Source organism: Anomaloglossus baeobatrachus, chromosome 1 (assembly GCF_048569485.1).
Source record: "Anomaloglossus baeobatrachus isolate aAnoBae1 chromosome 1, aAnoBae1.hap1, whole genome shotgun sequence".
Taxonomy (NCBI): domain Eukaryota; kingdom Metazoa; phylum Chordata; class Amphibia; order Anura; family Aromobatidae; genus Anomaloglossus; species Anomaloglossus baeobatrachus.
Window position 1 is genome coordinate 13,922,688 of NC_134353.1, and position 24,020 is coordinate 13,946,707.

Consider the following 24,020-nt stretch of genomic DNA (forward strand, 5'->3'; position numbering starts at 1 on the left):
TTTTTCTTTCTCTTCTTCCTCTTTTTTTCTCCCCTTCTTCCTCTTTTTCTTTCTCTTCTTCCTCTTTTTTCTCCCCTTCTTCCTCTTTTTCTTTCTCTTCTTCCTCTTTTTTCTCCCTCTTTTTCCTCTTTCTCTTCTTCCTCTTTTTTCTCCCCTTCTTCCTCTTTTTCTTTCTCTTCTTTCTCTTTTTTCTCCCCTTCTTCCTCCTTTTCTTTCTCTTCTTCTTCCTCTTTTTTCTCCCTCTTCTTCCCTTTTTCCTTCTTTTCTTCCTCATGTATGTACTGTTCTTCTCCACCTTCTTGATTAGAGCTGATCCTCCATTATGTTTTCTTTCAGAGACCCTGTCATGCCCGTCTTCCACATCCGCCTCTACCAGGCCTCAGATTACCACACAGTCAGAGACATCTTTGTTGGTGGTATTTCGGAGCATGTTGGCGTTGCCTTCCGTCATACACTTCGTCTCCCGCAGGTTTGGTTCCCCGCTCTGGTGGTGACCGGGCTTCCTCTCCTGGTCTCCGGATCTCCTCTCACTTCTGTACTGGTCGGGATCGCTGTCCTAGGTCTCGTCTGGTTCATCAATAGACACATCTTCACCTCTTATACGGAGCACAGCTTGAGGGATGACTTGTTGGACATTCAGAAGTATTATCTGCAAGGGCAGGACCGCTGCTTCTGGGTGGCAGAGTCAAATGAAGAGATCGTAGGGATTGTGGCGGCAGCTCCAAAACTACAAACAGGAGAAGAGAAGCAAATGGAACTCAGAAGATTGTCAGTTCCTAGAAGACACAGAAGACAAGGAATAGCGTCAGCCTTGTGCCGCACCGTCATCGACTTTGCTCGGGAAAGAGACTACAGGGCGGTGGTGCTGGAAAGCTCACTGCACCACATAAGCTCCTGCAACCTCTATGACAAGATGGGATTCAGGAGAACACACTACTGTTACCCAGAATACTGGTGTACCAGATACATAGACCTCATAGATGTTTACTACCGATACGATATCCAATCACAGGATAAAAAAACTTGATGCACCCTGTCACGATTGGGGGGTAACAAGCAGGAGTCACACTCCTCCTTTATACCTCCCAACCGACAGACAGAGCACGTGACGCACTCTCTAGCGCCCCTATTATCGTCAGGCCAATTATGGAATTGCCCGACAATAAGCAAGGAGGCCGCTATTCTACTGTGCCGATGCTTGAAGGGCTCCTGGTGATAGTAAGGTATATATTCCCCCCGACGTCCGCGGACGGAATATATAAAAACCTCCCCAAATCTCACTGGCTGCCCCACAATGATCCTTGGCACAAACTCGCTGCCACCAACTGATTTACGGTAACTATTAACCGAGCACACAGACGTGGGATTCAAGATCGAGATAACAGAACAGCCCAAGATTAATTATATAATTTAATCGGCCTAAGCCACACTAGAAACTACAATATATACAATAGGGAATCTACAGAATATACAGTTAGGTCAGAGTACATTTACAGGCAAAGTATGGATTACAAACAGGCATACAATTCAAGCAGTTACCTTGTGTGTCTGGCCACAGGGGGGTGCTGTAGACCAGGTTTCCAGGAACTATCTCACAGGTGTATCCAGACGTGACCCCCGGCAAAGAACAAGCCAAAATGTCTGAACTGTGGTTATCAACCTGGCCGAATCCCTGTCCCCATCTACCTTCGTGACCTCAGAGGGAAGCACTGCCACTCCCCTGGCTGGATTCCAACGTAATATCCCAAAAGGAACTATTACCCGCAACTCCAGACTGGGAGGTCCGATCAGGACGGTTCTGGTGTCATCAAATCCGCCCGGGTTCCCTCTGCATTTTGAGTCCAAGCACGACTCATCTACCGGACTCCTACTAGCAGTTCTCTATATCTCGCTGCCCCAAGGTGCAACATAGACTTCAAGGATATACAGAGATGCGGCTCGAAGTCCCGATTTTAATGATGTAGGGGGTGTATGGCTGAGACGCACGGTAATATCATAACTGTGTATGATATTACGGAACCAGCAATATGCTCTCCTGCTGTGACTAGCTTCCTTTTGGTTTTGCTAAGTCCCTGTCCACTCTCTTTGATGAATGGACACAACCCCCCAGGGGGTCTTCCTCTCCCTTAGTTGTAAAGGCCTGACAGGACACCTAATCTCCATATCATAGGAGATTGCTTTTGGATGTGTACCTGGGATTTGACACCTTTCCAGATGCTGGGCATCTGAGAAGGATCTCGGTGTGTGAAGGGAGAAGGGAGGGGGTGCCACCAGGGAGTGATGAGAGAAATTATGACTGGGCATCATAATTCCTCTTCATATCCCAGGATTTACCTCACACCTCCCCCCTTTAGAGGGCGCTAGGGGGCAGCACACTCCGGTGTTCCCCCGGGCGCCCGTCCGCGACCACTCCTTGTCAGGACAGCCCATCTGCGTTACCATGGTCACGGCCCTTCTTGTGGCGAATGGTGAAGTTGTACTGCTTAAGCACAAGGCTCCACCGCAACAACCTTCCATTCGTCCCGAAGACGGTGTGTAACCAGCTGAGGGGGTTGTGGTCCATCTCCACGATGAAGCGGCGCCCATACAAATAAGGTTGCAGACGCTGCAGAGCCCACACTATAGCTAGGCCTTCCTTTTCCATCGTGGAGTAGGCCACCTCCCTCGGCAACAGCTTCCTGCTCAGATACAAGACGGGGTGCTCCTGGCTCACAGAGTCCACCTGGCTGAGCACCGCACCGAGGCCGAAGTTACTGGTGTCGGTTTGTACTACAAACGGCCGCACAAAGTCGGCTGCCTGTAGTACTGGTGGGCTGGACAGGGCACCCTTTAGGGCCCGGAAGGCTGTCTCGCAGTCCACTGTCCAATCGACTGCTGAGGGCAGCTTCTTCTTGGTGAGGTCCGTCAGGGGCTTCGCCAGGCTACTATAGTGTGGAACAAACCTCCTATAGTACCCGGCGGTCCCCAAGAAGGACATCACCTACTTCTTGGTCCTGGGGGTGGGCCAGGACATAATGGCCTCCACTTTCTCAGGCTCTGGCTTTAGAGCTTCCCCGCCTACCCGGTGACCCAGGTACTGGACCTCGCTCATGGCCAGCTGACACTTTCCCGGCTTGATGGTCAAACCTGCCTGGTGGATCCGCCTGAGCACCTGGGCTAGATGCTCTAGGTGGTCCTCTCAGGTGGGACTGAAGATGGCAATGTCATCCAGGTACGCGGCCGCGTACCCTTCAAGTCTCTTGAGCAGGGTGTTGACCATCCGCTGGAAAGTGGCAGGGGCATGCCTTATTCCAAAGGGTATCACCATGGACTCATACAATCCAAATGAGGTAATAAAGGCAGCGCGTTCCCTGGCCTTGCGAGTCAGGGGGATCTGCCAATATCCCCGGTTCAGATCCATGATGGTCAGGTACTGAGCCCCGGCCAACTGATCGAGCAGGTCATCGATGCGTGGCATTGGGTACGCATCGGCGACCGTGACAGCATTGAGCCCCCTGTAGTCCACGCAGAACCGAGTGGTTCGGTCCTTCTTAGGGAGGAGGACTATAGGCGAGGCCCAAGCGCTGTTGGATGCCTGGATCACCCCAGCTTCAGCATCTCGTCAATCTCCTGGCGCATGTGTTGCTGCACCTCCAGGGAGACCCGATATGCTGAACGCCAGATCGGTGGATGATCCCCAGTGTCCACGTGATGGCCGGCCAACTCAGTCCTTCCGGGCTGGTTGGTAAACAACCCCTGGAAGGGTTATAGGGTGGCCCACAGCTGGGACCGTTGGTCCTCCAAAAGCTGGTGGCCAACCTCCACAGTGTCAATGGATCCACCTGCCCTAACCTGGGCTAGCATATCCAAGAGGGTTTCCGCCTCTCCCTCCTCAGTCAGGTTGCACACGGGGAGCGCACACGCCTCCCGCTCATGATGTGCCTTCATCATGTTCACATGGAAGGGCTTCCGCCTTCCACGGGCAGGGTCCAGGGTGACCAGGTAAGTTACAGGGTTGAGCTGCTGATACACGAGGTATGGGCCTTCCCAGGCTGCCTGAAGCTTGTCCTGTGGTACGGGACCAGTACCCACACCTTTTGACCCACTTGGTAGGTCCTCTCACAAGCATTCTGGTCGTACCAACGCTTCTGATCGGCCTGGGCTTGAGGCATATTGTCGTGCACCAGCTGTGTCAAGGCCTGCATTTTGTCCCGGAAGCACATGACATACTCAATGACCGACACTCCAGGGGTGGCCAAATCCCCTTCCCAAACCTCTTTCACTAGAGCCAGGGGGCCCCACACACGTCGCCCGTACAGGAGCTCAAAAGGTGAGAACCCCGTTGAGGCCTGTGGAACCTCCCGGTAAGCAAATAACAGGTGTGGGAGATACCGCTCCCGGTCACGCCCATGGGAGTCGACCAACATCTTCAGCATCTGTTTAAGGTGCCATTGAACCGCTCGCACAGGCCATTAGTCTGTGGATGGTACGGGCTGGCCACCAGATGTTGCACCTGGACTTGCTTAGAGGGACTCCATCAGCTGTGACATGAATTGGGTCCCCCGGTCAGTGAGCATTTCCTGGGGAAAACCCACTCGGGAGAAAATCTCCAGCAATGCGGTGGCCACCTTGTCAGCCCAAATGGATGACAAGGCCACTGCTTCGGGGTACCGGGTGGCATAATCTACTACCGTCAGTATGAAGCGTTTCCCGGAGCTGCTGGGGATGGCCAGCGGGCCGACCAGATCGACAGCCACTCTTCTGAAAGGCTCATCGATGATGGGCAAAGATTCCAGTGGGGCTTTGGGCAGTGGCCCCGCCTTCCCCACACTCTGACAGGTGCCACACGAACGGCAGTAGGCAGCCACATCGGTCCCCATTTTTGGCCAGTAGAAATGCTGGGTTAACCTGGCCTTGGTCTTAGCGATCCCAAGGTGTCCGGCCATCGGAATCTCATGTGCAATCCGCAACAACTCCGTCCGGAATGGATAGGGTACCACCAACTGTCGGTCCCTGGGCCACGCCTCTGGTGAACCTTGCTGGACCGTGCCCCGGTACAGCCGTCCTTGGTCCCAGACCACTCGCTCCGGGTCTGAGTCCGAGGGAGGCTGTGCCGCCTGCTCCTTAAGAGCTTTCAGGCTGTCGTCAGCTTCTAACGCTGCCTGAAACCCCTGACTAGATGTGGCCAGAATCGACGAGACTGTCACATCTTCGGTCAGTACCCCGGGACCTGTGTCCTGGCCTCCGCCTGACTCGGCTGCCACTTGGTCAGAAGGGGAAGAGCTATCGGACCTCCGGGAGGCCCCTTGACTTCCAGCACTCCCACTGCGGGTGACAGCGGCCACAGCCGCTGCAACCGTGGGTCGTGCCTGCTCCTCCTCCATTCCTGAACAAGTCACCGGTTCAGGCAGACCTACCTGGCTTCCTGACACCCCGGTTGTGGGGGAACCCTGCACCGAGATCTTACCTGGGAGCACTTCCGCTCCTGGACCAGCCCCAATCTCACCTGCCTGTTCCCCCGCTGCAGCAACAGAACCTCGCTGTGAAATCTCTGGGGACCCCGAATTTGCTGTGGTAGCCCCCACCCCACACCCTGGTTCTCCCCATGCAGTACCCTGCTCTCTGCTTATCCCTGCAGAGGGCAACAGATCCCAGCTCACTGGCTGAACACTTGTAGGGGCATTGTCACACCTTTCTCCAACCCCCTCCCCTGTCACAGCTGCAGCTGTGTATGTGTCTATGGTGTCTGTGTAAGCAGAAAAATCCGAGTTCACACCCTCCTCCCTTACATCATGCATAGATAACACATCAACATTATTGGGGGGTATGTCCGTACTGGCCGAAAGATCAGCCCTTGGGGATTCAGGGGCCTCAAACTGGGAGGTTATCCGCCCCAAATCTGTCCCAAGTAACACTTTGGTGGGAATCCGATCAGTTATCCCCACCTCCCTCACCCCACTCCAAATAAATGTTGGCGATGGGCAGTGCCGGGTCAATGCCTCCAATCCCAGAGTGAGCGATGGTTTTTCCGGGTACCAAGTCTTGGGGGGACACCATCTCAGGCTGTACCAGAGTCACCTCAGCGGCGCAGTCTCGCAGTCCCATGGTCATAGATCGGCCGACGGTGACAGGTTGGAAGTTGTCCAGGGACCTACCACCCCCCCCCCCCCACCCACACAGCACACCGTGGGCGGTTTTTGGGCCGAGGCCTTGGGGCGCTGAGGGCACATGGCCTTGAAGTGTCCGGGTTGGTTGCACTGGTGGCACCGCCTTGGTTCTGCCACGGGCCTGGAGAGGGGAGTTGAGGGGGGCACCCCTGCGGTCTAGGGGCAGGTGGGGCAGTCGCAGAATTCATCTTACCCCCTCTCCAGGTGCTGCTGGCGGCTGCTCTCCTGGCCTCAGGGGCCCGATTGTTGGTGTAGTCATCTGCCAGGGCAGCTATAGCCATGGACTCCTTTGGCTTCTGGTTTCGGATGAACTGGCGGAGGTCCTCAGGGCAGTTCCACAAGAGTTCCTCCGTGATAAACAAGTCCAGGATCTCTGGTCCGGTGGTAAGCTGCAGGCCTTGGGTCCAGTGGTCGGCAGCTCGGGCAAGTGCCCACCGGTGGTCAGCCCAGGAGTCCTTTGGTCCCTTCTGTAGGCTCCAGAACTTCTTGCGGTAGGACTCCGGAGTGAGGTTGTACTGTTGGATCAGGGCCCGCTTGATGGTGTCATAGCCCTGATCTGTCTCAGCAGGCAAGTCCCCAAGGACATCCAGGGCCTTACTCCTTAAACGGGGGGTCAGGTATTTGGCCCACTGGTCCTTGTCCAGATGGTGCTGCCGGCAAGTCCGTTCAAAGGCAGTCAGAAAAGAGTCCAAGTCTCCATCCTTCTCCAGCACTGGGAAGTCCTCAGCACAGACTTTTGGAAGCTTGGTGTCTCGATGGTCATGGGTGGCTGATGAGGGCCGGAGCTGAGCTAGCTGCAGCTGGTGGTCACACTCTGCCTGGCGCTCTCGCTCTGCAGCCTCACGCTCTGCCTTGCGCTCCGCAGCCTCACGTGCTGCCTTGCGCTCTGCCATGAGGTCCTTGTAGCCCTCCCGGTCTCCAGCCTAGAGTAGGGCCATAGCCAGTTGTAGCAGAGCATCCGAGCCTGCCAGGCTCGGAGGATTGGCAAGTGGTGATCTGCGGCACGCTGCAGAGCCAGGTGATTCACTGTCCATTTCAGAGCGCAGGACTGGCATCTGGCTCCCTGAGGACATTTGAGTGAGCTGCTCCTCATCTTGTCCATGAGCGCCAGGTTGTGCGATGTCCTCTACAGAGCTGTTCTCTGGCGTCAGGCTCTTGGAGGGCTCGTGGACAACCTCCTCATTGCGGTCCACAATACCGTTCTCCATCTCCTCGCCTCTGGCCAGAGCATCGGCCAGTTCTTTAGCTTTGCGGCCCCTGGTGCTCTCTGCCATTCTTGCAGACTTTGGTCACTGACACAGAACTGCCACCTGATGCGCCCACACACCTTACAGTATCTGCACTCTGACACTCTAGTGTTGGTCTGGTCTGAAGACCCCAGCAGCCACAGCTGCTGCTGGCAGTCTTTAGTGTCTGGGAGTATGGGTCTCACACTCACACACACTATTATCTCGATCCCACCGCTTGCCACCAATATGTCACGATCGGGGGGTAACAAGCGGGAGTCACACCCCTCCTTTATACCCCCCGACCGACAGACAGAGCACGTGACGCACTCTCTAGCGCCCCTATTATAGTCAGGCCAATTATTGAATTGCCTGACAATAAGCAAGGAGGCCGCTATTCTACTGTGCCGATGCTTGAAGGGCTCCCGGTGAGAGTAGGGTATATATTACCCCGACCTCCGTGGACGGAATATATAAAAACCTCCCCAAATCTCACCCCACAATGATCCTTGGCACAAACTCGCTGCCACCAACCGATTTACGGTAACTATTAACTGAGCACACAGACGTGGGATTCAAGATCGAGATAACAGAACAGCCCAAGATTAATTATATAATTTAATCGGCCTAAGCCACACTAGAAACTACAATATATACAATAGGGAATCTACAGAATGTACAGTTAGGTCAGAGTACATTTACAGGCAAAGTATGGATTACAAACAGGCATAAAATTCAAGCAGTTACCTTGTGCGTCTGGCCACAGGGGGGCGCTGTAGACCAGGTTTCCAGGAACTTTCCCACAGGTGTATCCACACGTGACCCCCGGCAAAAAACAAGCCAAAATGTCTGAACTGTGGTTATCAACCTGGCCGAATCCCTGTCCCCATCTACCTTCGTGACCTCAGAGGGAAGCACTGCCACTCCCCTGGCTGGAGTCCAACGTAATATCCCAAAAGGGACTATTACCCGCAACTCTGGGACTGGGAGGTCCGATCGGGACGGTTCTGGAGTCATCAGATCCACCTGGGTCCCCTCTGCATTTTGAGTCCAAGCACGACTCATCTACCGGTCTCCTACTAGCAGTTCTCTATATCTCGCTGCCCCAGGGCACAACAGAGACTTCGAGGATATACAGAGATGCGGCTCGAAGTCCTGATTTTAATGATGTAGGGGGTGTATGGCTGAGACGCACGGTAATATCATAACTGTGTATGATATTACGGAACCAGCAATATGCTCTCCTGCTGTGACTAGCTTCCTTTTGGTTTTGCTAAGTCCCTGTCCACTCTCTTTGATGAATGGACACAACCCCCCAGGGGGTCTTCCTCTCCCTTAGTTGTAAAGGCCTGACAGGACACCTAATCTCCATATCATAGGAGATTGCTTTTGGATGTGTACTGGGATTTGACACCTTTTCAGATGTTGGGCATCTGAGAAGGATCTTGGTGTGTGAAGGGAGAAGGGATGGGGTGCCACCAGGGAGTGATGAGAGAAATTATGACTGGGCATCATAATTCCTCTTCATATCCCAGGATTTACCTCACGCACCCAATAATTAAGTGGCAAATTCTAGAGCCTCTCCTATGTGTTCAATGATATATAACCAGGATGAATTGTCAAGGCGACAGCAGGTGGGGGGGGGTCACAAAGATATCCCACCGCTGTCACTAATGTGTCCCAAACAACACTGCTACGCCAGCTATTGGGGAACTCAGTGAGCGTATTCTATAAATGCACATGATTCCAACGCATGGAATATATATATATATATATATATATACGTCAGTACATTCACTGCCAAACTCCAAAATAACCTAAGAAATAGTATTGACTGTCTCCATCGCTTATCAGCCTGATAAGACACTGTTACAGGTAGTGTATGACTTCGGGGTTGCGATTTATAGAGCAAGAGAATCAAAGCTATTATATTTTATATATTTAATCCAACAATGAGGCAGTGCTTATAAAAATCAAGATGTGCTAAAAAAGGAACAAGATAATACAATATATACAATTACACTTGTGACGGGGTGTACATCAGAGCAAAGAGAGACAACAGGCCGAGGATGATCCAACAGGTTTACTAACAGGAATACAGGAACAGCACACGACAAGTCCAAATAAAACAGATTCGGGGGCACCTCCCGATAATCCAAAGTGCCAGATCACAACGTAATAGTCCTTTTCAGAGTCCCAGAAATCCCACACAATCCACTGGACGGCGAGGTCTGTCCGCAGATTCAGATCTCGCTCCCTTCCTCTTCAAAAACTCAACTCCCAACTGCATTTAGAAACAGGAGTGAATTGTTTGAGCTCGTGGGCCCGCCCCTCAAGGGTAGGGGTCTATGCAATGGTTGGGCCCACTAGAAGATTCTAGAAGGTTGGCTCCAAAATGTCTACAGGTTTGTGTAGTTGGCGTTATCCACTGCTTACGAAACAATGAGAAGTTCCCCTGGCTGTGTGGACAAGAGATAATTGCATTATGGGCCCAGAGACACAGGAGATGGGGGGAAGGTATGGTTACTTACATCCCAAGACATTTCAAAGTGTTCAGTAAGTACAACCAAAGGAAAGTGACATCACATCCTGACATAGTATTACAGCAAATACAGTGAGAAGGTAAAATACATCATGACAATTCCTTCCCCTCCCAACTTGTGTACGTACTAGGGACCTCTACAGGTCGCTGGTTAAGTACACGCAGGCATGGCTGACAGGACTCAAGGCTCCTCTTGCCTGGACAGTCCATCTGCATTTTGGTGTTGGCTGCCCCTTCTATATTGTATGGTAAAGTTATAGGGCTGCAGAGCCAGGCTCCATCGCAGTAAGCGTCCATTGTCCCCAGAGACTCTGTTCAGCCAGGTGAGGGGATTGTGATCAGTAACCACAGTGAATTCCCGTCCATACAGATACGGCCGTAGTTTCTTAAGGGCCCACACTACAGCCAGACATTCCTTCTCAACAGTTGCATAGGCCACTTCTCGGTCCAGCAGTTTCCGGCTGAGATAGGCGATGGGGTGCTCGTCCCCAGCTGCATTCACCTGGCTGAGGACAGCTCCCAGTCCATAAGCAGAGGCATCCGTTTGCACAATGAATCTCCTCTTGTAGTCTGGAGCAGCCAGGACAGGATCGCAGATCAAAGCATCCTTCAGCCGGTTAAAAGCCTCATCACAGGCTGGAGTCCAGATCACCAGCCGGGGCATTGTTTTCTTGGTCAGGTCGGTAAAAGGCTTGGCCACAGTACTGAAATGAGAAACAAATTTTCGGTAATAACTGGCAGTGCCCAGAAAAGCCATAACTTGTTTCTTAGTTTGGGGTACAGGCCAGTCTCTAATAGCCTGGATTTTGGCAGGCTCAGGTCGGAGCTTCCCTCCTCCCACTCTATGTCCTAGGTACTGGACTTCCCCCATCCCCAATTGGCATTTATCGGGTCGAATAGTTAGGCCGGCTGCAAGAATCAGGTCCAAAATAATGGCTACTTGATTCAGATGTTCCTCCCATGTGTGGCTGAAGACGGCGATATCATCCAAGTAGGCACAAGCAAAGTCATCACATCCCCGGAGGATCTGATCCACCATTCTCTGGAAGGTGGCCGGGGCATTTTTCATTCCAAAAGGCATGCTTAGAAATTCATACAGACCAAAGGGGGTTATAAAAGCGGACCGTTTTCTCCCTTCATCCGTTAGAGGGATCTGCCAGTATCCCTTACTGAGATGCAAGGTAGTGACATATCGGGACCCAGCCAGTCGGTCTAGAAGTTCGTCAATACGAGGCATTGGGTAAGGATCGCTGACGGTATGGTCGTTTAGTCGCCGATAGTCCACACAAAATCGAGTACTCCCATCCTTCTTGGGTACTAACACCACAGGGGAGGCCCAAGGGCTATGGGAGGCCTGGATTACCCCAAGCTGTAACATCTCCTCCAGTTCGTGCTGCATGGTGTTTCGAACTGATTCAGGTACCCGGTAAGGAGCCAGTTGTATGGGACGGATGCCCTGAGTGTCCACATGATGTTGGGTGACGGTGGTTCGACCTGGTTGGGATGAGAAAGCAGCCCGTCTCTGTTGAAGCACTTCCAGCATCTGGATTTTCTGTAAGGAGTCCAGGTAATCTCCCAGGGGAACCTGTTCCACAGTGGATGGGGCTCTCGCTGCTTCCACGAGATCAGGTAGAGAGTCCTCATCCTCTTGACCATCTTCTGAAGCCAACCGACAGCTTGCTATCATTGGAATGTTCCGGTCATGGTATTCCTTAATCATATTCACATGGACAGTCTTTTGCCTTAGCCCCTGATCATCTAAAGCAAGAAGGTAATTGGTATCATTCAGTTTTCTGAGAACCCGGAAGGGACCCTCCCATGTGGTCTGCAGTTTATTCTGCCGATGGGGAACAATCATTAAGACTTGTTGTCCTTCTACAAACTCCCGATAGCGTGCGTTACGGTCATACCATGTCTTCTGTCTGGTTTGAGCCATACGCAAATGACTCTGTGCAAAACTAGCAAGTTGGGCCAAGGTTTCTCGCAGCTTTAGGACATAAGGGACAACAGGGGTTCCTGTATCTTCAACTTGCCCCTCCCAGTATTCCTTGAGTAGGGTTAAGGGTCCTCGGACCTTTCTTCCATAGAGTAGTTCAAAGGGGGAGAACCCAGTGGACTCCTGGGGAACTTCCCGATAGGCAAACAAGAGATGGGGTAGGTACTTCTCCCAGTCTGAATCTCGGTCCGTGAAGGCCCTCAGCATATTCTTCAGAGTGCCGTTGAATCGTTCACAAAGTCCATTTGTTTGGGGATGATACGGGGTCGTTCGGATCGCTCGTACTCCACAGGTGCGCCACAGACACTGGACCAACTCTGACATAAACTGGGAGCCTTGGTCCGACAAGATCTCACTGGGGAATCCTACTCTGGTAAAAATAATAACCAAGGCCTCGGCCACCTTGGCTGCAGAGATACTTGACAAGGCCACGGCTTCTGGATATCGGGTGGCGTAGTCCACAACAGTGAGAATGTACTGCTTTCCAGATTTACTTGGTTTAGCCAGAGGTCCAATGATATCAACAGCTACTCTTTGAAAGGGTTCTTCTATTATAGGGAGCGGTTGCAGGGGTGCCTTTGGGTGATCTCCGGGTCGCCCTCTACGCTGACATATGTCACAAGTTCGGCAGAAATGCGCCACTGCTTGGGAAATCCCCGGCCAATAAAAAGTTTGAGTCAATCGTCTCTCGGTGCGGGTTTTGCCTTGATGGCCAGCCGTAGGAATGTCATGAGCCAGGTGTAATAGGGGAATTCTGTACTTCTGAGGAACAATCAGCTGTTTGCTATAAGTCCAGGGCTTATCTAGGGAGTCGGCATTGGCAACCCGATACAGAAGTCCATTTTCTCTGATAATTCTTTCTCCGTTTTCCCCTAGCTGCCCTATTTCAGCCCGAGTTCTAAAACTAGCAAGGGTGGGGTCAGTCTCTACTTCTTGTCTAAACTGAACTTTATCCCAAGTAACATTCATATTATCCCCACAAGAAGAATCACTCACCGGCTGTAATGGCAGTTCTGATGGCCTCAGTTCCATGGATGGGTTGTACACATCCACATGGGCTGCTCTCTTGGCTTGACTTCTGGTTACCGCACCGACAAAGTGGCAATGAAGATTCCCCACATCATTTCCTAGAAGAACGTCTGCAGGGAGGCCGCTCATCACACCGACCACACATTGTTTTGCCCCAAAGCCATAATCCAGGGTCACACTCGCTCTTGGAATATATCTCTGGGTACCTCCTGCCAGTTCAATGGCAATTCCTGGTCCCTTTTGAATTGCTTGTGGTTGAATTACTCGGGGATCGGCTATGGTGAGGAAAGCCCCAGTGTCACGGAAGCCAACAACTTTTTGGCCATCCAGCACGACCTCCTGTAGATGTTTGTCCTGAAGATCAGAAGAACAGGTGGCTGGAGCTCGCACCCCATAGACTCCGGGTAGGGGAGCCAGGATATCTGAGTCACTTGGCAAGTCATCAGGCACAGAATCCAGCTCTTCTCCTGGTGAAGGTGTCTGTAGGTAATGAACAGGCAAAGGCGGTCTGTAGCTGTTCTGTCTACGAACACCTGGACATTGGAATTGCATGTGCCCAGGCTGCCCACATCCATAACATCTGCGCTCTGGGATTCTTCCTCCGCGTCGTATTCCCAAAGGTGGAGCATGAGTAATGCGAGGCACAGTCACACGAAGGTCCCCATGAGTTGACGGTCTAGGGTGATGGTGAACATTGGGGCCAGAAGGACCAGGGGCCACCAGCGTTGGGGGGTTGGTGTTTTTTTTCTCACTGGGTAGTAGTTTTTTCCACTGAGGCTTGATGGTGAGAGCCTCATCAGCTAGAGCTGCAGCTTCCTCCACAGTGGCTGGTCTCCTTTCACGCACCCATTCCCGGATCTCAGCGGGGCACTTGAAGTAAAACTGCTCTTTTAGGAGGACCTGGAGGACGGTCTCCAAGGTTAAGGCCTCCTCTGCCTCCAACCAACGATGCCACAGATGTTTGAGTTTGTGGGCATACATCTTGAAGGACACTTCCTCATCACATGCTAGAGTACGGAACTGAGTCCTGTAAGTGTCTGGCGTTACAGCATAATGTTCTAGAATAGTCTGTTTAATATCCGCATACTCACAGTTCCACCGAGGGTCCATAGCTCTATAGGCTGCAGCAGCTCCACCCTCTAAGAGCCCAACCAGATGCCGGACGCGCTCCCTTTCTGGGACTTCCATTAATCGACACTGATGCTCAAAGTCCTGGAAGAAGCCCTCAATGTCACCAGCAGCCTCATTAAACTGCTTGAAGTCTTTGCGGGACACTCTGGGAAGTTCCCTCATGATGGGTGCTGGGGTTACAGTCTGTCTGGAACCTCTTGCGGCTTCCACAGCGAGCTGCTTATCCAGCAATGCCATCTCCTCCATCCTGCGCTCCTTCTCTTCAGCTCCACGCATGGCCTCCCTCTTATCTTCTATGGTGGCCTCATCTCCAAGCAGTGCCATCTTTTCCTTGTACCACACAACCCATTGACTTTTTTGGGTATTCACCTCCGGCTCCCGTCTTTGCTCCCCTTGCTGTGGAAATTGTTCCTCGGTGCCATCTTGCAGGCAAGCGTGTTCCAATGCCTCAATTAGTTGCTCCTTAGAGAGTCCTTTGTAGCCGACACCTAATTCACGGGCCTTTGTTTGTAGACTCGCCACAGTCCAGTTCCTGTATCCTGAGGTTCTGGTTTCAGACGTCGATTGGCTGTTGTCCTCCATTTCTTCTGCTCTGATCCCGCTGCTGCCACCAGTTTGTGACGGGGTGTACATCAGAGCAAAGAGAGACAACAGGCCGAGGATGATCCAACAGGTTTACTAACAGGAATACAGGAACAGCACACGACAAGTCCAAATAAAACAGATTCGGGGGCACCTCCCGATAATCCAAAGTGCCAGATCACAACGTAATAGTCCTTTTCAGAGTCCCAGAAATCCCACACAATCCACTGGACGGCGAGGTCTGTCCGCAGATTCAGATCTCGCTCCCTTCCTCTTCAAAAACTCAACTCCCAACTGCATTTAGAAACAGGAGTGAATTGTTTGAGCTCGTGGGCCCGCCCCTCAAGGGTAGGGGTCTATGCAATGGTTGGGCCCACTAGAAGATTCTAGAAGGTTGGCTCCGAGATGTCTACAGGTTTGTGTAGTTGGCGTTATCCACTGCTTACGAAACAATGAGAAGTTCCCCTGGCTGTGTGGACAAGAGATAATTGCATTATGGGCCCAGAGACACAGGAGATGGGGGGAAGGTATGGTTACTTACATCCCAAGACATTTCAAAGTGTTCAGTAAGTACAACCAAAGGAAAGTGACATCACATCCTGACATAGTATTACAGCAAATACAGTGAGAAGGTAAAATACATCATGACAACACTGTCATAATAAATTGTAAGAATATCATTTATTATGTTAATGCATATATTCATCAATGTCATAATAAGTGTAATAATATTATCTCCTTATAAATGATTACGGTATGCATATATTTATCAAATATATGATTAAAAGCTCGTGATCTTATGACCTTACACTTTTAGTAAAACATCTGATATATTCCACTTGTTTTTAGCTGAGATGAAGATTATTATCGTTGTGATTTGCCTCGTTCTGAGCCTCATTGTGAGCCTCGTTCTGTGCCTCGTTCTGAGCCTCATTCTGAGTCGTGGTATGAGCCTCGTTCTGAGCCTCATTCTGAGTCGTGGTATGAGCCTTGTTCTGACCCTCATTGTGAGCCTCGTTCTGAGCCTCATTCTGAGTCGTGGTATGAGCCTCGTTCTGAGCCTCATTCTGAGTCGTGGTATGAGCCTTGTTCTGAGCCTCATTGTGAGCCTCGTTCTGTGCCTCGTTCTGAGCCTCATTCTGAGTCGTGGTATGAGCCTCGTTCTGAGCCTCATTGTGAGCCTCGTTCTGTGCCTCGTTCTGAGCCTCATTCTGAGTCGTGGTATGAGCCTCGTTCTGAGCCTCATTGTGAGCCTCGTTCTGAGCCTCATTCTGAGTCGTGTTTTGAGCCTCGTTCTCAACCTTGTTCTAAGCCTCGTTTTCAGCCTCATTTTGAGCCTCATTCTGGGCATCGTTCTCAGCCTTGTTCTGAGCCTCCATAGCCTTTGAGCAGCAGCCTCTCCCAGCACACACTGAACTCAGTAACGTCACCGCTCATCATAATGGGCGAGTGTCGTGGAGCGCAGTGGGAGTCGGGAGTGGCTGCTGCTCAAAGGCTGTGATCACTCAGTGGACTACGCTGGATTTGGTGGACTACGTCAGATCTGCATGGATTTTTTATAATAAATTGATGAACCAGGAAAGGAGAGTGGTTTTTATTTTTGTGTTTCTATTTTGCTTTTCAATCCCTGGGTTAGTAATAGGGGTGTCTGATAGATGCGTCTCCATTACTAACCTCTGGGCTTGATACCAGCTGACACTATACAGCTGACATCAACCCCAAACATATTACCCTGGATGCCACCGCACCAGGACAACCGGGAAGAGCTGGGCGAAGCACCAGAATTTCATCATCTAATGGAGGCACCACTTTTGGGTCGACTGCAGGCTGCTATTTTTAGACTTGGGGGGGCCATAACCATGGACCTTCCCAGCCTGATAATACCGGTGCCGAGCTGTCTGCTTTACTTTGGTTGTTTATCAAAAATGGGAGGAACCCCGATTGGCTTTCATTGGGGTGCCAGCTCCCATTATGTACTGAATTTTAGAAACAAGCACAGGAACAGTGAGAATCTACCAAGCATGAAATCCCGCAGGAACAAGAGGAGATGTTCACACTTGTCAGTGGTGAAATCTAGCACATACAGAGCCTTGCAAAAGTATTCATACTCTGACAACTTTTTATTTTTACATTTTTTCATGTTACAGCCACAAACTTATAAATATTATTTAGATTTGGGATTTTACGATACCATCACTAAGTGCAAGTATCTGTGAGATGTAAAATAAATGAGGCCTGGTGTTCTAAATATATAAAAATATAAATGTGATACTTATACTATGCATCTTTATTTACACCCTGTGATCAAATAACAGAATAGTGACTGCAGCTCTGAATATCACAGCAAAATAGTGACCGCAGCTGTGGGGGTGACTAGAAGATAAGATGTGAGGTAACAGCAGAATAGTGACTGCAGCTCTGGAGGTGACTGGAGGATAAGACAAGATGTAACAACAGAATAGTGACTGCAGCTCTGGAGGTGACTGGAGGATAAGACAAAATGTAACAGCAGAATAGTGACTGCAGCTCTGCAGGTGACTGGAGGATAAGACATGATGTAACAGCAGAATAGTGAGTGCAGCTCTGGAGGTGATTGGAGGATAAGACACGATTTAACTGCAGAAATGTGACTGCAGCTCTGGAGGTGACTGGAGGATAAGACACAATGTAACAGCAGAATAGTGACTGCAGCTCTGGAGGTGACTGGACGATAAGACACAATGTAACAGCAGAATAGTGACTGCAGCTGTGAAGGTGACTGGAGGATAAGACACAATGTAACAACAGAATAGTGACTGCAGCTCTGGTGGTGACTGGAGGATAAGACACAATGTAACAGTAGAATATTGAGTGCAGCTCTGGAGGTGACTGGAGGATAAGACACGATGTAACAGCAGAATAGTGACTGCAGCTCTGGAGGTGACTGGAGGATAAGACACGGTGAAACAGCAGAATAGTGACTGCAGCTCTGGAGGTGACTGGAGGATAAGACACAATGTAACATCAGAATAGTGAGTGCAGCTGTGGAGGTGACTGGAGGATAAGACATTATGTATCAGCAGAATAGTGACTGCAGCTCTGCAGGTGACTGGAGGATAAGACGTGATGTAACAGCAGAATAGTGAGTGCAGCTCTGGAGGTGATTGGAGGATAAGACACGATTTAACTGCAGAAATGTGACTGCAGCTCTGGAGGTGACTGGAGGATAAGACACAATGTAACAGCAGAATAGTGACTGCAGCTGTGGAGGTGACTGGAGGATAAGACATAATGTAACAGCAAAATAATGACTACAGCTCTGGAGGTGACTGGACGATAAGACACAATGTAACAGCAGAATAGTGACTGCAGCTCTGGAGGTGACTGGACGATAAGACACAATGTAACAGCAGAATAGTGACTGCAGCTGTGAAGGTGACTGGAGGATAAGACACGGTGAAACAGCAGAATAGTGACTGCAGCTCTGGAGGTGACTGGAGGATAAGACACAATGTAACATCAGAATAGTGAGTGCAGCTGTGGAGGTGACTGGAGGATAAGACATTATGTATCAGCAGAATAGTGACTGCAGCACTGCAGGTGACTGGAGGATAAGACACAATGTAACAACAGAATAGTGACTGCAGCTCTGGAGGTGACTGGAGGATAAGACATGATGTAACAGCAGAATAGTGACTGCAGCTCTGGAGGTGACTGGAGGATAAGACATGATGTAACAGCAGAATAGTGAGTGCAGCTCTGGGGGTGATTGGAGGATAAGACACGATTTAACTGCAGAAATGTGACTGCAGCTCTGGAGGTGACTGGAGGAAAAGACACAATGTAACAGCAGAATAGTGACTGCAGCTCTGGAGGTGACTGGACGATAAGACACGATGTAACATATTATCATTATTATTTTTACTGGGCTACATTTGGCTCTTTGCCCCTTACATGGGTCGTGACTCATGGGTGACATATGTTGTGGGTCCCTGAGGCCTGGGAGGAGGCAGTCGCTGGTTGGGGGCTGCACTCTATGGGCCCTGGTGGCCCCCAGCTGCAGCAGTCATCTGGAGGTTATTGCTTCCCCACATTGTAGGGTGTCATGGCACACAGAGGGCACCGGTGCCAGCCTGGCAGGGGCAGGAGCTGACGCCCAGTCCCAGCTGTCACAGATCTGCAGAAAATACACAGGCTGCTGGATCTAAGGCAGAAACTATAGAACTATAGGCACAAACTACAAGTCCCAGCAATCCCCCCAGTCACACACCCTGTTACCTGTGGTGGGCGCCTCTTGTGCTGTAACCAGAGGGCAGCGCTGGTTCTGTAATTGCATCAAGAGGCTGTCACCAAATGGTATATAACAAAGGCTAAACTAGCCAAAAATAACAATGAGTCCAAACAGTCACTGAGGAGGCTACCAAAGCTGCAATAAGGCCCCGGAGTCACAGTGAGAGCCCGACGCGTTCCTCCAGTCACGCTCTCTTCCTCAGTCAGATGGCATCTCCTGTGTGACCGGAGGAACGCGTCGGGCTCTTACGGTGACTCCGGGGCCTTATTGCAGCTTTGGTAGCCTCCTCAGTGACTGTTTGGACTCATTGTTGTTATTTTTGGCTAGTTTAGCCTTTGTTATATACCATTTGGTGACAGCCTCTTGATGCAATACAAGCACATTCTCAGCATAGATGGAATATACCTGATTTTCTATAAGAATACCCAGATAGGGGAGTATTGCTGTTACCCTCAATACGCTGTCTGTGCATTCATATGTCCCGTGTTGGAGGCGATGTTTAGTGTTTATGTCTGATTTTAAATGATTTTAAAATTGTGAGTGTTTGCCACCCTTTATAAATAAATAAATATTGTATTTTTTGCTCACATCAAGGTCTATTCCATATTAATTATTTATTATTCATAAGTCTGGTGCCTCTTTGTGCCATATTGTGTGTGTTCTGGAGGATAAGACTCAATGTAACAGCAGAATAGTGGCTGCAGCTCTGGAGGTGACTGGAGGATAAGACAGGATGTAACAGCAGAATAGTGGCTGCAGCTCTGGAGGTGACTGGAGGATAAGACATGATGTAACAGCAGAATAGTGACCGCAGCTCTGGAGGTGACTGGAGGATAAGACATGATGTAACAGCAGAATAGTGGCTGCAGCTCTGGAGGTGACTGGAGGATAAGACATGACGTAACAGCAGAATAGTGGCTGCAGCTCTGGAGGTGACTGGAGGATAAGACACAATGCAACAGCAGAATAGGGACTGCAGCTCTGGAGGTGACTGGAGGATAAGACTCAATGTAACAGCAGAATAGTGACTGCAGCTCTGGAGGTGACTTGAGGATAAGACTCAATGTAACAGCAGAATAGTGACTGAAGCTCTGGAGGTGACTGGAGGATAAGACATGATGTAACAGCAGAATAGTGGCTGCAGCTCTGGAGGTGACTGGAGGATAAGACATAATGTAACAGCAGAATAGTGGCTGCAGCTCTGGAGGTGACTGGAGGATAAGACTCAATGTGACAGCAGAATAGTGAGTGCAGCTCTGGAGGTGACTGGAGGATAAGACATGATGTAACAGCAGAATAGTGGCTGCAGCTCTGGAGGTGACTGGAGGATAAGACATGATGTAACAGCAGAATAGTGGCTGCAGCTCTGGAGGTGACTGGAGGATAAGACATGATGTAACAGCAGAATAGTGGCTGCAGCTCTGGAGGTGACTGGAGGATAAGACATGAGGTAACAGCAGAATAGTGAGTGCAGCTCTGGAGGTGAGTAGCTATTATATTTGGACAGGATGTTATCAGTGATAGGTCCCTGCAGGGGTTAATGGTGACGTGAGTAGGGGCAGGTTTGGGTCTGATCCAGGGGACCTGATTTCACCTGATGACGCCCTGATTACAGAACCAGCGCTGCCCTCTGGTTACAGCACAAGAGGCGCCCACCACAGGTAACAGGGTGTGTGACTGGGGGGATTGCTGGGACTTGTAGTTTGTGCCTATAGTTCTATAGTTTCTGCCTTAGATCCAGCAGCCTGTGTATTTTCTGCAGATCTGTGACAGCTGGGACTGGGCGTCAGCTCCTGCCCCTGCCAGGCTGGCACCGGTGCCCTCTGTGTGCCATGACACCCTACAATGTGGGGAAGCAACAACCTCCAGATGACTGCTGCAGCTGGAGGCCACCAGGGCCCATAGAGTGCAGCCCCCAACCAGCGACTGCCTCCTCCCAGGCCTCAGGGACCCACAACATATGTCACCCATGAGTCACGACCCATGTAAGGGGCAAAGAGCCAAATGTAGCCCAGTAAAAATAATAATGATAATATGTTACAATAGTAATGATAATATTAATAATATTTACCAACAATAATGATAAAATAATAACAGCAAATTATTATTATGCAATAATGGTAATGATCCTGATGGACTATTGAGGGAGCAGAGGAGTCTGAAAGAGGATAAAGGAGTCTAGAGGGACTGAGGAGTCTGCAGGAGGAGGGAAGAGGAGTCTGGAGAAGGAGGGCAGAGGAGTCTGGAGAAGGAGGGCAGAGGAGTCTGGAGAAGGAGGGCAGAGGAGTCTGGAGGAGGAGAGCAGAGGAGTCTGGAGGAGGAGGGCAGAGGATTGTGGAGGAGGAGGGCAGAGGAGTCTGCAGGAAGAGGTCAGAGGAGTCTGGAGAAGGAGGGCAGAGGAGTCTGGAGGAGGAGGGCAGAGGAGTCTGGAGAAGGAGGGCAGAGGAGTCTGGAGAAGGAGGGCAGAGGAGTCTGGAGAAGGATGGCAGAGGAGTCTGGAGGAGGAGGGCAGAGGAGTCTGGAGGAGGAGGGCAGAGGAGTGTGGAGGAGGGCAGAGGAGTCTGCAGGAAGAGGGCAGAGGAGTCTGCAGGAAGAGGGCAGAGGAGTCTGGAGGAGGAGGGCAGAGGAGTCTGGAGGAAGATGGCAGAGGAGTCTGGAGGAAGATGGCAGAGGAGTCTGGAGGAGGAGGGCAGAGGAGTCTGGAGGAGGAGGGCAGAGGAGTCTGGAAGAGGAGGGCAGAGGAGTCTGGAGGAGGAGGGCAGAGGAGTCTGCAGGAGGAGGGCAGAGAAGTCTGGAGGAGGAGTGCAGAGAAGTCTGGAGGAGGAGAGCAGAGGAGTCTGGAGGAGGAGGGCAGAGAAGTCTGGAGGAGGAGGGCAGAGGAGTCTGGAGGAGGAGGGCAGATGAGTCTGCAGGAGGAGGGCAGAGAGGTTTGAGGGAGGGCAGAGAAGTCTGGAGGAAGAGGGCAGAGGAGTCTTCGGGAGGAGGGCAGAGGAGTCTGCAGGAGGAGGGCAGAGAAGTCTGGAGGAGGAGGGCAGAGAAGTCTGGAAGAGGAGGGCATAGAAGTCTGGAAGAGGAGGGCAGAGGAGTCTGGAAGAGGAGAAGACAGAGGAGTCTGCAGGAAGAGGGCAGAGGAGTCTGGAGGAGGAAGGCAGAGAAGTCTGGAGGAGGAGGGCAGAGGAGTCTGGAGAAGGAGGGCAGAGGAGTCTGGAGGAGGAGGGCAGAGTAGACTGGAAGAGAAGGGCAGAGGGGTCTGGAGGAGGAGGGCAGAGGAGACTGGAAGAGGAGGGCAGAAGGGTATGGAGGTGGAGGGAAGAGGAGTCTGGAGGAGGAGGGTAGAGGAGTCTGGAGGGGGCGATGGAGTCAAGAGGGACAGCATAATCTGGAGGAGAGTAGAGGAGTCTGGAGGAGTAGAAAAAAAGGTCCAGAAGGACAGAGGAGGGAGTTGGAGGAGTCTAGAGGAGGACAAATAAGTCAAGAGGGACAGAAGAGTCTGAAAGAAAAAGGCAGAGGAGTCTAGAGGGGACAAAGGAGTCTAGTGGAACAGTGAAGTCTGGAGAAGGAGGTCAAAGGAGTCTGGAGAAGGAGGGCAGAGGAGTATGGAGAAGGAGGGCAGAGAAGTCTGGAGGAGAAGGGCAGAGGAGTCTGGAGGAGGAGGGCAGAGGAGTCTGGAGGAGGATAAAGGAATCTAAATGGACAGATTAGTCTGAAGGAGGAGGGCAGAGGAGTCTGGAGGGGACAAAGGAGTCTAGAGGGACAGCAGAGTCTGGGGAAGGAGAGGGAGGGCAGAGGAGTCTGGAGGAGGAGGTCATAGGAGTCTAGAGGGACTGAGGAGTCTGGAGAAGAAGGGCAGAGGAGTGTGGAGAAGGAGGGTAGAGGAGTCTGGAGGGACAAAGGATTCTAGAGGGATAAAGGAGTCTAAAGGAGGAAGACAGAGGAGTCTGGAGGGGAAAAATAGTTTGGAGGAGGACAAAGAAGTCTGGAGGGACAGAGGAGACTGGAGGAAGACAAAGTGATCTGCAGGGGGCTGAGGAGTCTGGAGGAAGAGTGTAGAGGAGTCTGGAAGAGGACATAACATTCTATAGGGACAGAGGAGTCTGGAGGAGGAGTCCAGAGGAGTCTGGAGGAGGAGCGCAGAGGAGTCTGGAGGAACAGCGTGGAGGAGTCTGGAGGAGGAGTGCAGAGGAGTCTGGAAGAGGACTAAGAAGTCCATAGGGACAAAAGAGTCTGGAGGAGTACATAGTGATCTGGAGTGACAGAGAAGTCTTGAGAAGAAGAGCAGAGGAGTTTGGTGGAGGACAGAGAAGTTGAAAGGGACAAAGGAGTCTGAAGGAGGAGGGCAGAGAAGTCTGGAGGAGGAGGCCAAAGGAGTCTAGAGGGACTGAGGAGTCTGGAGAAGGAGGACAGAGGAGTCTGGAGAAGGAGGGTAGAAGAGTCTGGCGGAGGAGGGCAGAGGAGTCTGGTGTAGGAGGGCAGAGGAGTCTGGTGTAGGAGGGCAGAGGAGTTTGAAGGAGGAGGGCAGAGGAGTCTGGAGGAGGAGGGCAGAGGAGTCTGCAGGAGGAGGGCAGAGAAGTCTGGAGGAGGAGGGCAGAGAAGTCTGGAGGAGGAGGGCAGAGGAGTCTGGAAGAGGAGGGCATAGGAGTCTGGAGGAGGGTAGTGGTGTCTAAAGGGACTGACGAGTCTGGAGAAGGAGGACAAAGGAGTCTGGAGGAGGAGGGCAGAGGAGTCTAGAGGAGGAGGGCAGAGGAGTCTGGAGGGGACAAAGGAGTCTGTAGAAAGACAAAATTCCCTAGAGGGGCAGAGGCGTCTGGAGAAGGAAGGCAGAGAAGTCTGGAGTTGACAAAATATTCTGGAGGATGACAAAGTATTCCTGAGAGACAGAGGGGTCTGGAGAAGGACTAAGAAGTCCAGAGACAAAAAAAGGGACAGTTGCACTCTGAAATGCTAAAGCATGCAAACATTGAATGCAAGAATATAGATATGCATAGATATACATTATAGAAATCAAGGAAAAATTTAGATTTTTTTTATCACAAAACTGGCAATTTCAATTTCTGCCCAGTAGCCATGTCAAGGCATATATCGTTACTGGGAACCTACA

General features: G+C 51.1%; 2 protein-coding genes across 2 annotated transcripts in view; both read left to right on the plus strand.

The window, feature by feature from the left end:
* Positions 1-346: 346 nt before the first annotated feature.
* On the plus strand, positions 347-1,027 carry LOC142269257 (N-acetyltransferase 8B-like). The gene has a single exon (XM_075332398.1). It carries the CDS (start codon positions 347-349, stop codon positions 1,025-1,027), a length of 681 nt encoding a protein of 226 aa, XP_075188513.1.
* Positions 1,028-20,520: 19,493 nt separating this feature from the next.
* LOC142269406 (N-acetyltransferase 8B-like) overlaps positions 20,521-24,020 on the plus strand; it is a 39,738-nt gene continuing 36,238 nt past the window's right edge. Inside the window, exon 1 of the mRNA XM_075332409.1 lies at positions 20,521-20,583. The gene's annotated coding sequence lies outside the window, so the exon portion shown is untranslated. The remainder of the gene's footprint in view (positions 20,584-24,020) is intronic.